Below are 12,352 nucleotides of genomic sequence, written 5' to 3' on the forward strand. Positions count from 1 at the left end.
AGTTTTCTGAGTGTGGTTTTGTTCATCTGTCATACCTTTGGACTTAGTTCCCAAATATAAGCATCTCTGAATTGCCTGTTATTAGGGTTTGCGAAGCAGTGAAGTTCTGCTTTTTGGATGTTTTTGGACAATGTCCAAGTGATCTAGCCCTAATCAGAGCAACAAAAATATACAGCACACTGAGAAGTCTTTCCTCCACGCACAACCAAAATTTGCCTTGTGCTATTGACTGTGCTTGCATTTACAATACACAGCTTTTGCACTAAGATGTCTTATAAATTAGGCCAAAGGGAGTCCTTGATCAGACATTTTTAACACACAAACTTCTACCAAGGTTTTCTTCTGCAAGACTGTGTTAATACTATATTTTTTAAACTAACTACCATACTTAAACATCCTATAGTCTTTGTTAACTTCAAATCTACACAGCCTTTGGACAAGTGTTAACTCTGTGAACCTCCATCAAGGAGAGGCTGTTCCTAGATTTCTGTCTTCACAGAAACAGCTGTAAAATCCAGGTAACTTTGCCTTTAGGTAATTCCAGAGTGAAGTTTCACACACTCATCTTGTTTATAGCTTTCTTCCCTTTATCTGAGTGAAACCACTCACCGGAAATGAAAGAGCAAGCTTTGGCTCAGAAGACACTATGGTCCCACAAAGCCAAACCTAGAAGAGCTGGGAGAACTGAGTGCAGGGAAAAGATCCAAGTGAGATAAAGATGCATGGCATTTTGGCGGTAAGAGGTATTAAAACATCCACGCTCTGATAAGATACACATACTGTCAGAGGGCTACAAATTTACTGCTCTCCTTCCACTTTTATACAAGCCTGGACTTCCCAATTCCCGAAATCAGTAGTAGAATCGTATATCCAGATGAAGTGAAATATGCACAGATTGAAATTGACAAAAATTGCTTTTGCAAAGACTGTATATATATAAATACACACACACGCATCTATCTGAACTGAGCTCAGATTGGGAATTTCATGTGACTTTTAAATTGGATTTACCTCATCTTCCTCTTCAGACATTTTAGTGGAATTATCAGGGGATTTTACAGGCTTCTGGCTATTGGTTCCATTTGTCTCCTCTTTACCGTGCTCTGCCTCCCACTCCTGTAGAACTTCATCTATGTTGAAACGACGTCGATAATTTACAAAAAAGTTTTTCACTTGCACCACAGATTTGTTTCCAATCACATCAGAGATTGCCTGAAAGTCTCGGCCATATTTCCTGATTGCTAAAAGCAACAAAAAGAGAAACAAAAGCAGTGTGTTATTTCCACAAAGACCACAAATCAGGCTCAAGTCACAGCATAAAGATCCAAAGCTGAACTTCTGTCAAGGTTTCAAAGCTTCTTCAGATTAATCCAGGATAAAAAAAGAGTCTAAATTGGGCAAGAGACATAGTTAAAACAAGCCCTGGAGAAGTGAAGAAAATAGAGGTGTAGCAGAAGATGGGCAGAGTCAAATGTACAAGACCTGTGTAAATCTGCCTGTACTGCTTGAAACAGTTACACAGGCAAAGAGCATAGCAGTGACTCCAGCAGAGTTTCACTTTCTGAAAGCTTGGACAAGCAGACATTATTTCCCAACTTTCATATGATTCCATTTGTATTGCCCAGGGAGGGGAAGGGGGAATATTGTTTCCTTGTTCAAGTACATTCTTCAGGCATTAGTACATGGCAATGTCAAAATCCTCCTCATTAGCCACTGAAGGGAAACTCAGCTCTGAAATGCAGCAGGGTTTTGTCTATCAACAACTTAAGTACAAATAAACTTGTAGTGCCATACCTTGCACAGCAAGAAGCTGCTCATCCGTGGTCCAACGTGCATTAAATTTCTGGACGACCTAAACAGCAAAAAAAAAAAAAAAAAAAAAAAAATAGGTAACTTTATTTATATACTTTCACTAGTATCTGAGCTCATAAAAACATCTCAAAAGTACAACAAGGAATTAACTGTTAGTCAAAGTATAACATTAGCATTTATCTTCACAATTAACAAAGGTCAGAAAACAAACTCACCTCTGGAAGTCTGTATTGTTCTATACCACCTTCAAGTTTTTCTTTGAGTGCGCTGTTTGTCTGTTTGATATTCTGAATCTGAAAAGAAAGTTTCATGCCTTTAAGAAGGATTAATAAATATCTTTGGACAAGCTTTTTTCCAGCAGCCTTGGCAGGAACCTCACAAGCTCAGTCTTCCAGTTTTTCTCACAGCCTGCCTTTTCCAAAAAGAGAGTTTGCTATATTGGAATAATGTAAAGCAGAAGCAGCTGGCAAATCAGAAGATCCCATTTAATTTATTCTCTGCTGTCTACAAGTTATTTGGAGCAAGAACTGCCCCAACTTCCAGGTCCGTATAAAGCCCAGCGTAAGAAGACCAACCCCATTTGCAGCAAGTAATGGATCAAAGACTGCTGAAGAGTTCAGGTTCTCCCAGAGTGCCAAGAAAAAGGCTTCAGGCCAAAATACCAATTCTATTAAGTTTAATAAAGAGTTTGAGACAGATCTCTGCTTTAGAAACTGCAAAATTCTCAGATCTAGGCAACAAAGTAATGTAGCAAACTTGTATTTACTCACAAATATTTGAAAAACATTTGTTAGCTCCATCAGGGAAGCAAAGGGTACATAGGAAGTTTGTATGATACCTGTCTAGGAAGGACTAAGCCAAACATATCTGCCACTTCTAGAAGTACCACATGAAAAGGCAAAGGAAACAGCTGCTGTAGATGGAAATCAGACGCTGCTGAAACCAATGTCACCACAGGAAAGTTACAGTTAAAATAGAAGGAATTCTGAACTGCAAGAAATGTGAAGTGCCAACAAATGTTCCTTCAAGTCCCTGCTATGAACTTTTCCTTGCTTCACTTCAGGTCTAAAGTAGGCTTGCCCACAGAACTAAAACACAAGAGATGTAAAACCCAGAGCTGCATTCAGAGCACAAGGACAGCAGCTTGCCAACTAAGGCACGTAGCATTGTGCATCATCACTGCCAAACTACAAATTCCTGCCAAACTTTGCAGACTGCAAAAGGCACTACCAGCAAACCCAGCAGTCACTCCTGTACAATCCCGTTCATACCTGTCGTTTGATTGAGACCAATTCCATGTCCAGTTGTCTGAGTACAGTGGTAGCAGCTGTTGCATTAGCGGAAACAGCCTCCACATCTTCCTGGGAAAGGAACATTCCTTTGGGAGGTTTCCTCTTTGCTCTGTTCTTGGCCTGTGTACTGTGCTTCTCCTTCTTCACCTGAGGGACAGTTTCAGCAGGCGGCACCTGGCAAACAGCAGTCAGTCATTTTACAAAACTAGGTATCTTTAGAGATCCCTTCCAGCTCAAACCATTCTGTGACTCTTTTAGCCACCATCAAAGGCTGGAGAATGACAAAGCCAGTTTGCAGACAGGAAGACATTTTTGCTTTAAGTGGCACGTCACACAAACTGTCTTATACAAATCTCTCATTTTCTTTAGCAGCTTTCAGTGTTTACAGAGATACTGTGGTTGCCTTCTCTGCCCATTCTCATTTTGGGAGACAGATGCCCAATTTTGCAGCAGTTAAATGTCCTGCTTATTTTCAAACTCCTTCTTCTTGTTTTCATCATCAGGTCTGAACACACCAGTTTAACTGAACACCAGAAGGAAACAAAGTGAAGTGTGGAGACAGAAAGAACACAACTAAAACAGTTTACTGAGACTTGTTTTACTACCTACCAGACAGGAGAAGGAATAAACCAGATTTATTTGAAGGCAAAGGATAAAGGAGTGAGGTGACAATGGGATAGTTCTTAGATTGTGACACCATTTCTAGGAAGCCAGGTTTTCTTGCATAGCATTTGTGTATCAACTGTTCCATCAAAATGGTGCAGTTGTGCCTAAAATAAACTTTAAATCTTTTTTGGAAAAAGAGTATTTCACAGACCACTTACTATTTTTATCCTTTATGTCTAAAGCAAAGACAGGTAGATAGCCAGGACACTATACTCCAGATTCTTCAAGAGCACACCTGATTCTAAGACAGCAAAACCATTTCCTCCAGAAGTTATATTCAACAATCAACTCATACCCAAGATTTGTTACCCAGTGACTGGAACCTGGCCAAGAACACAGAACAGAAGAAGGGTGGCAAAGAGAGAAAAAACAGAGAGGGAAGGCTGTACATCCAAATCCTCTACCTGATCACTGCCAGCTTTAAACACATTCGCTTCATTTGGTGCTATTGTTTTCCTCCTAATTTGCAGCTACATGTAGTTTCTACAGTTTGTGGCATTTGCTCATTAGTGAGCATTGAATGCTTGCACTTGAAACCACACGAGGCTGAGGACGAAACCCCAAGTAAGCATGAGGTTCTGACTCCCAAAGGACTCCAGCACAGCTGCCACAGATAAAAGCTTCCACCCTCCTCATGAGCACAAAGGCCAGAGCCTCATAGCAGCAGCAATGTGGACAATTGGCTGCTCTCAACCTTTTTCTGCTGTCCATTGGTACAAAGTATTCCATGAGATATGATTCCTAGGACAAGGCAAGAGGCAAGAGATAATTCTTGCCATTGCAGGACGGATACCCCTATTTCTCTTTGCAGATGGGAGTGGTGAGCAGGAGAAACCAGACTGGTTTAGCTATGAACAAGTGAGGAAAGCTCTGAACTCTGCTTCAGAAGGAAGCACTTTGATAACTGAGCCAGCTAAATTATTCAGCATGGACAGGCATTTCAGATCCACTCATATTTCATCTACATACACTGCTTCCCAGGACCATGCAGCAATGTCTCACTACAGGTTCAGGCTGTCAGTTGACCAACATGGAATGCCTGCAGTGCAAACATCCCAGAACCCTCAACATTAAAGAAAAATGAAAGCAGTTTCAAATGACTGTTTTACACCGTTCAAAAAATGCAAAGCTCTTTTGTGTTGTGGACAAGAACCAGAGCTCCAGCAGAACAATTTTTGACAGCTCCAAATGCCTCTAGGCCCCAGCAAAAACTGGAACATCTACTCTGTCCTGGAAACTCTTCTTTCCTGGCCACACACATCTCTCTCTAGAACTAAATCAATTTTTGAAAACCAGAGAGAATTAAAATGAAGGGATTTAGAAGGGATTTAGCAGTGCTCCTGTTTATTTAGATATTGCCACTGCTATCCAGTGCACTTCAGTCTTACATACCCCTTAATACAAAGTTCCCTTCCTCAGATTTCACTACGTAAAAAGAAGATAAAACTATCTCAAGCTATGTAGCAGAGGATGAAGTGGGAGGCACTTCCAGGAACAAGGGAGATACAAAGAAAGCAGGTCAAGGTCATGACCTCAGTATTATGGAGTCACTATGTGAGGAAACCCGAACAGCTGCACTAACACTGAAAGTAAAGAAGAAAATGAGAAATGAAGATTCCCCCTCCAATGATCCCCAAAAGAAGAAACAGATGAGAGATTTCAGATACTCTGAGAAATCCCAGTGTTACTGGGCAAGTCAGATAGCAATCAGCAGGTTTCACAGCTGAAAGAAACCATCTCTGCAGGTTTGAGACAGGGAGGTTCTTTACAGTAAGAGTACTGGGCTGCTGGCACACAATAGCCCCTGTACATCTGACCACATCCTTAAACCTAATGATCAAGAACGATCTTATCCCCTCCTGGTTACCTGCTCTCTCTCTCTCTCTCTCTCTCTCGGCATTTCAATAAGCCCTGAGTTCAGGTACTGTAAAATCAGAATCACTGAATCATTAAGGTTGGAGAAGACCTCCAAGATCATGGAGTCCAACCTTTGACCAAACACTACCTTGTCAACTGAACCACAGCACTAACTTCCACGTCCAGCTGTTTGTTTCTTGAACACCTCCAGGGATGGTGACTCTACTGTGTCTCCGGGCAGCCCATTCCAGTGCTTAACTACTCTTTCAGTGAAAAAATTCTTCCTGATGTCCAACCTGAACCTCCCCTTGAGGACATTTCCTCTCATTCTGTCACTGATTGCCTGGGAGAAGAGACCAACTCCCACCTTCTACAACCTCCTTTCAGGTAGTTGTAGAGAGTGATAAAGGTCTCCCCTGAGTCTCCTCCTCTCCAGACTGAACAACCCCAGCTGAACTCTCAACAGGCTATGAAGGCTGTCAGCTTCATTTTGCCCTCCAGCACAATCCCCGTCCAACAGAGTCCCCACAAGGCTGTCTGCCATGGCATACACAGCCAGACTGCATATGTTCCATGAGTTTCATATTGGTTGGAGGGCCATGGCCTGTACCAGCATGACAAGGAGGGCACAAAGCCTCCTCCCACACTAAGATTTTCTGCAAAAATGTCTTGATGGTAACTGTCCAAACCAGACATTTGATCTGGTTTGGCCTTACAAGAGATGCAGCCAAGTTGGTGAAGAACTACCTTTCCCGCTTCTGCAGCAAATTCAGAACATGTCAGCATTGGTTGGGAAGAAGAAGTAATAAAAGGGGTTGAAGGGAGCTCTTTTACAGAGGCAAGCTTTTGAAGAGCTTACAGAAAAGTCTGAACTGTAAATTTATTAAAATGATGGAGAATGAGACAACAGTATTATTTACAAAACACTACAGAGCTGCAGTACACAGCTGCAACTTAGCCAAGTGAGAATCCTTCCTGTCTGGGAGCTTCCTGCTGACGCTTCTGAGAACTCAGTTTCTTGTAATGATTAATACAAATGGCTTCTCATCCACTCTGCCCCTAGGAAGACATTAAGGGTGCTGGTTCCTTCAGTGGAAACAACAGCTAAACTTTCCTGGAAATTCTAGAGCACTCTCAACGTGGGAGAAGAGCAGATGGGAATGTTGTGATTTTTCAGTTATTTCCATTCAAAACTATTTGTTGGAGACATTAATCTCACTGACAGTGACTGACAAAACTGTTGCTCTGGGACTTTTTTTTGACTGTGTGGGATCATGTTTTTAAATATTTCTAGTAGGTTTTCCCTAAATATGATCTTTTTAAAAAATTAAGAAATGAAATAGAATGACTGTGGGAAAGGAATCAGGCTAGAAAAAAACAGGAAAGGGAGCTAACTTCAAGGAGAGACGGCCTTAAGCATTTTCCTGTAACTCACTCACACATACAACCCACGCTGCTGAACGAGTTGTTTTTATTTAGTAACAGGTAACCTGCAGGTTATATACATGAAGATGAAGTACATGCTTTCCTGTAGGCTAGGTTTTCAAAACTGTTGTATTTGTGTGACTATTTTCATCCAGAACTCTATGCCCACTGAAAATGAAGTATTTGAAGTGAGATGCAAGTACTACATTTTGAGCTGACATAACAACAGGTTAAGGCCACTCTGCCAGACAAAATTAACTGGTCACAAAAACTTTCTCCTTTACTTTTCACAAATATAGCTGCAGTCCTGGTGCTACTGAAATGACAACTATTGATGGGGATTTCAATACATCAGGAATATACCTTAGAGCCTAACGTGTACATAAACACACTTGTTGGTCTACCTAGAACAAAAGGATGTATTTCCCCTCCACCAAGCCATCTCCACAGGGGAATGTGCTTCTACTCCATCTCCATGCAGTTGGGTTGATGTAAACCACTAAGGGTGGTGGTTTAAGCTAACACAGCCAAAAAGAAGATAAAAGAGACTGGAAACAATCACACAGTATATTATCATGGGATGTAAAGTCTTAAATTTTCCCAGCTCTATCCATAATGGAGATATAATAGATAATAATAGATAAATAACTTAGTTATCTATACTTGTCTTGATCTAAGAATAATTCTGAAGACAATTCTTCTTTTCTTGTATGACAACTATACAAAGCACAAAAAGAAAATTAGATACTGCAGCTTCTACATGAAGTAACTAGTAAGTAAACATTTTCATTTTTACAGAAGTAAGAAAAAGAATTATACCTCCTTTTTGCTCTCCTTGTTTTGTTCAACTTCAATGTCAATAGGGTTATTTCCATTTGCTTCCTCCATTTCATCCTCACTGGAAGACAAAAGCAAACAGTACTGTATTAGTTTGTGAGGCTCTCTTTTTCTATAAATAACATGCTAAAACAAATGCATGAATGCCATAGCAAGCCCAACAGCTTTCGTTAGTTTTATTCCCAGGATGTGGGGTTTTTGGGGGGTTGGTGGGTTTTTTTGCTGTTGATTTTATTTGGTTTTGGTTTAAGTCAATAAATTCTTAATTCTGAAGATAGTACATACAGGAACACTTCTCAGCAGTGTACTTAGGTAAAATAAATCTACACAGATGGAGGCAAGAGACATGAAATTAATTCCACAAGTTATCTTTTGAAGAACACGGGACACTTAGCTTTTTTACTTCAGGCAAACTGAGACAGAAAGAAATAAATACATTAAGTAGCTAAAAAACAGATTTCATACAACTACTTAATATTTAGCAAAACAGACATGCACAAGATGAACTCCCTCAAAAACAAGCACAAAAAACATTAGGTTTTTCTTTTTTTTTTTTTCAGTGACAGCCTCACATTTCATTCTCCCCTGGAAAAGAAAAAGATGTTATCAGTTACAGAGTAATAATAGGCATAAAATTGGGGCCATATTGAAAGTGACCTTGGCACACCTGTCCAGTCTGGCTTCAGTGGAATTTTAATCAGACATTAAATCAAATGCATTTTCATCATTTAGCATTTTTGTACTGTACACAACCAAAGTTAATTGCACCATTTGAAACGATGCCCAGAAACAGAAGAAATAAGCTGATGTAATCAAAGCTTTTTTTTTTAAATCAAAAAAATAAACCTATTTTGTCATGTCAAACTTCATAGCCTAGGCTGAGGAGCATCAACTGGTGCAGGCATGTCACAGCTCCAGTGCAGGGCAGGGCTGTGCGCACAGGGAGCAGGGAATAGCAGGCACAGCATGTGCTGGTGAGCTTGGCTGTAGCACTCACGTGGCCACCTCCCTGCTGCAGCCACATCCTAAGCAGGAACAGGCTGCCATCCTTTTCCACAAGAGCAGTCACTTGTACAAGCCACTTCTGCTCTCCCAAGCCACCTGGCTCACCAGCTAATTCACAAGACTTAGTCTGGGTAATGATGATTCCAGGGAATCAATTCCCAGGCATCCCCTCCCAGAGCTGTACACACAAAGCCCCTCACATACAACTTAGAACAGCTGCTGAAAACCTGAATGCACTGGGAGTTGTATTAGTGACAATCTGAGGGGTTGGGGAATTTCCCTGCCTAGCCACAAAAGGGATATAGAGGTACTTGAGTGAGATACCTCAGATTGCCTCCTCTCAACCCCATCTCCAAAAGAACTTCCTTGCGTTCTCACCTGGGTTCAGATTTCAGCCTTTTCACAACAGTCTTTGCTATGCTGACAGTTTGCTCTTGTATTCTAGCAAGTTCCCTAGACATGAGCTAGATTAAAGCCCACCCCTTCATTTCTGCAGTTGTAGACACTGATTGCTATAACCAAAGAACACTTCTGAAGTTCTGCCAACACCGACTGGCACAGTACAACCTGAAAATCCAGGGACCCTAAACTCACCCAGCATGCAGCGCTGACAAATCCCTTGGGGGTGTAGGGGTTTGACTGTTTTTACATAACGGAGGGGAAGAAATCAAACATCAAGCTGATGGCCTGGTGCTTAGCTCGCAGCAGATGTAAATCAAGTTAAGCATTTCCAATCCAGCTGCCTTCCTCAAAGGTTACAAAATTACAGCACATGGCAGCCCATTCAGTTCTTTCCCCTTCACCAGATGGTCTGAGGTGCTACTTTTCCCAGCAAACAGGCATAGGTACTGAGAGGTGTATTTCTCAATTGGAGTAATTTCATTTGTGAGCACAGAACAAAAATAGAGAGGCAGTATTAAAAGACCCTAAACTACATAGTACAAGACAAACACATACTGCATATAAAATATTTCCCCTCCCCTAATAAATTAGTAAGAAAACTGGAAAACTAAAACAAAAAAAACCCAACCACCAGGATGGGGAGCAGAAAACCAGACAAGTCTTTGCAGAGAAGAGAAAAGAACAGAATGGAAAAAGAGACTCGGGTCAAAGAAAGCCAACCAAATACTGGACAAAGTTGGCTGGCAGTATTCTCCCTGGCCCTGCCTGTTAAGCAAGTATTGCTGACCTAATGGAGAGATGGGAGAGGTTGAGTGAGTCATTGGTGTAGCACAGCTCAACCCTAGAAACACATTTCTTTCCCCTTCCCCAACAAGACTTGGTCATATGCAGTGGAGCCAGCAAACATCCAACTGGAAAATGCAACACCTCCTCTGAGGGCAAAGACTTTTGCAGAATTTTGCCCAATTATGTCACAAGTCTTGCAAAGGCTGGCACACCTCAAGTTTGGTCTGCAAAGACATTAACTGCATTTTAGAGCAGCTTGAGAAGGCACCTGCATCAAGCAGACGGAGTTGCTGTTGTTCAGAGGGATTGTTTTCCTTACAGTCACCTGAAACCTCGGCATTTCTGAGGCTTTTTCAGCTCCAGAACTAGGTGAAGTCACCAAGTGGCAGTAACTGTAAAGATACAGCAATACGCACAAGGCCACTGGCTGACCTACCTTCAAGGGCTTGCATGGGTATCCAGGAGGGTGAGCTTGCAGAAAAAGCATGAGTCAAGCTCATCTGGTAAAGCTCAGTAGCTAATGACCTCCTGAACACCACCAGCCTCACCCAAATCCCAAAGCACCCAGCATTCCCTGGAACAGCTCTGGCTGTTCCCCTGTGCTACTGTAGTGGTTTGTTCATTCTTAAATGTGGATCACAGAGGCGTGTCAAGCTTCTCAAGTGGCTTTAAAAAGTTGCCAGTATTCAAACTAGCCAGTTGATTGGTTCTGTCGGGTCTAGAGGAAGCTGTAAGCACCTCTTTGCAAAAGAATCACTTCTGTGGCTGATAGAGCCCTCTTTAACTAAAAACCCAAACTATGCTCAACCATGACAGCTACCCTCTTCTCAGTCACTCAAAATCAGAGCCTTAACTTCATCCTTCTCAGAGAACAGAGCTTGGCCTGGCAGCCTTATGCTGGTCACAGTTTTCCAAGGGGCAGGAGAGGAAGGGTCTGTGCGTGTACAGACACAGGCTGAGAGGGGTCCTGCACTGGAGCTTGTTTCCTGTATCAGGTGCACATTCTCACTCTGCTGAGCATCACATGGAGGAAATAAAGGCAGATTTCAGCTCTTTCATTAATTCCTTTTACTGTCCTGCTTATCAGCTTCTCTGGCTCTGCTGACAACAGTGCCAATCAGATTGTAAACAGCTTTAATTTCAATTTCCCAACCCTCAAGCGGTATCAGAGAAAAAGTTCTAGAATGGTGGGACTGTAACCAGTGCACTACAGGGCAATCAGGAATTGCAGTGTCAAAAAACGGAGCACAGCTAACTGCCAACTGCCTTTTGGCTTTAAGCAAAGCAAAACATGCACAGCAGGGAAGAGGGGTGGGGAAAGGTGTGGTACCAGGAAACATTTTGGGGAAAATCCTACATCTAGTTTCTTACAAGCTAACAGGAATTTCTGGGATAGACTGAAGAAATCAGTGTGTGGCAATACACAGCCCTTCTGCTTGCAAACCTACCTTTCCTCACGTTCCCTTTTTTGTTTACGAGCATGACGGTCCATCACACTAGTTTTAGTCCTTGTCTTCTTCCAGGAGTAGTAAAATTTCACCAGGCTGGCTATTGATTTGTCAGGAAGCTGTAAATTAAACATGTATCCTTTTATATGTTTGTATGTAAAGTATCCCCCAGAAGTTCACATAAAATTGGTCTGGTTTTTCCAAGGAACATCTGACCTCTTTACATCGGATTCTCTCAAAGGCTCAAGCAAGGCAGTTCTACAACCTTTCCAAAAATGATCTATGGGGGAGTGTTTCAGGTTAGTGACTACTATTTAGGACATCAAGATCTCTAAAGAGCATCTCAGCAAGCTTCCACTCACCAGTCGAGTAGCTGGTTCCCTCCAGCATAGGGGAAACACAGCAAGAGCAAATCTGAAATGAGGCCTTGAAACTGAGATAACAGTTTAAAAGCCGAAACAAACCTAAAAGCCAACACAGACACATGTAAACAATCACAGAAACTGCTGAATTGCAATCACCCCAAGCATACCTTTGACGTTTGTTAAATAGGTTTATTCACACCATTCACATGACAAAGGTCTCAACAAAGGATGTTTTCAAAAGGTGAAACGTTACTGTATGGTGAACTGAGGGTACAGGAAAACAGAAATATTTTTTTTTGTCCTCTTACACTAATGGCATTACCCTGGAGCAATGAAAGAAAAGTCTGCCTCCAAAAAGCATAAAACTACATTAAGACTAATTCTCTACTTTTGAGGTACTCTACATGGATGCTCTTACACAGGACTTCTAAAAGGTTAAAGTCCAGCCTTTTCTGAT

General features: G+C 41.6%; 1 protein-coding gene across 2 annotated transcripts in view; it reads right to left on the reverse strand.

Moving 5' to 3' along the window:
* Nucleotides 1–12,352, reverse strand: part of RCOR1 (REST corepressor 1) — an 81,400-nt gene that overhangs the window by 5,541 nt on the left and 63,507 nt on the right. For both annotated transcript variants that reach the window (XM_039552472.1, XM_039552473.1), the window contains 6 exons: nt 11,531–11,649; nt 7,872–7,950; nt 3,084–3,278; nt 2,028–2,105; nt 1,795–1,852; nt 1,012–1,241 (listed from right to left, as the gene is read on the reverse strand). In XM_039552472.1, the coding sequence (XP_039408406.1) occupies nt 1,012–1,241; nt 1,795–1,852; nt 2,028–2,105; nt 3,084–3,278; nt 7,872–7,950; nt 11,531–11,649 (759 nt within the window). The remainder of the gene's footprint in view (nt 1–1,011; nt 1,242–1,794; nt 1,853–2,027; nt 2,106–3,083; nt 3,279–7,871; nt 7,951–11,530; nt 11,650–12,352) is intronic.

The sequence above is a fragment of the Corvus cornix genome, chromosome 5, assembly GCF_000738735.6.
Source record: "Corvus cornix cornix isolate S_Up_H32 chromosome 5, ASM73873v5, whole genome shotgun sequence".
Classification (NCBI taxonomy): domain Eukaryota; kingdom Metazoa; phylum Chordata; class Aves; order Passeriformes; family Corvidae; genus Corvus; species Corvus cornix.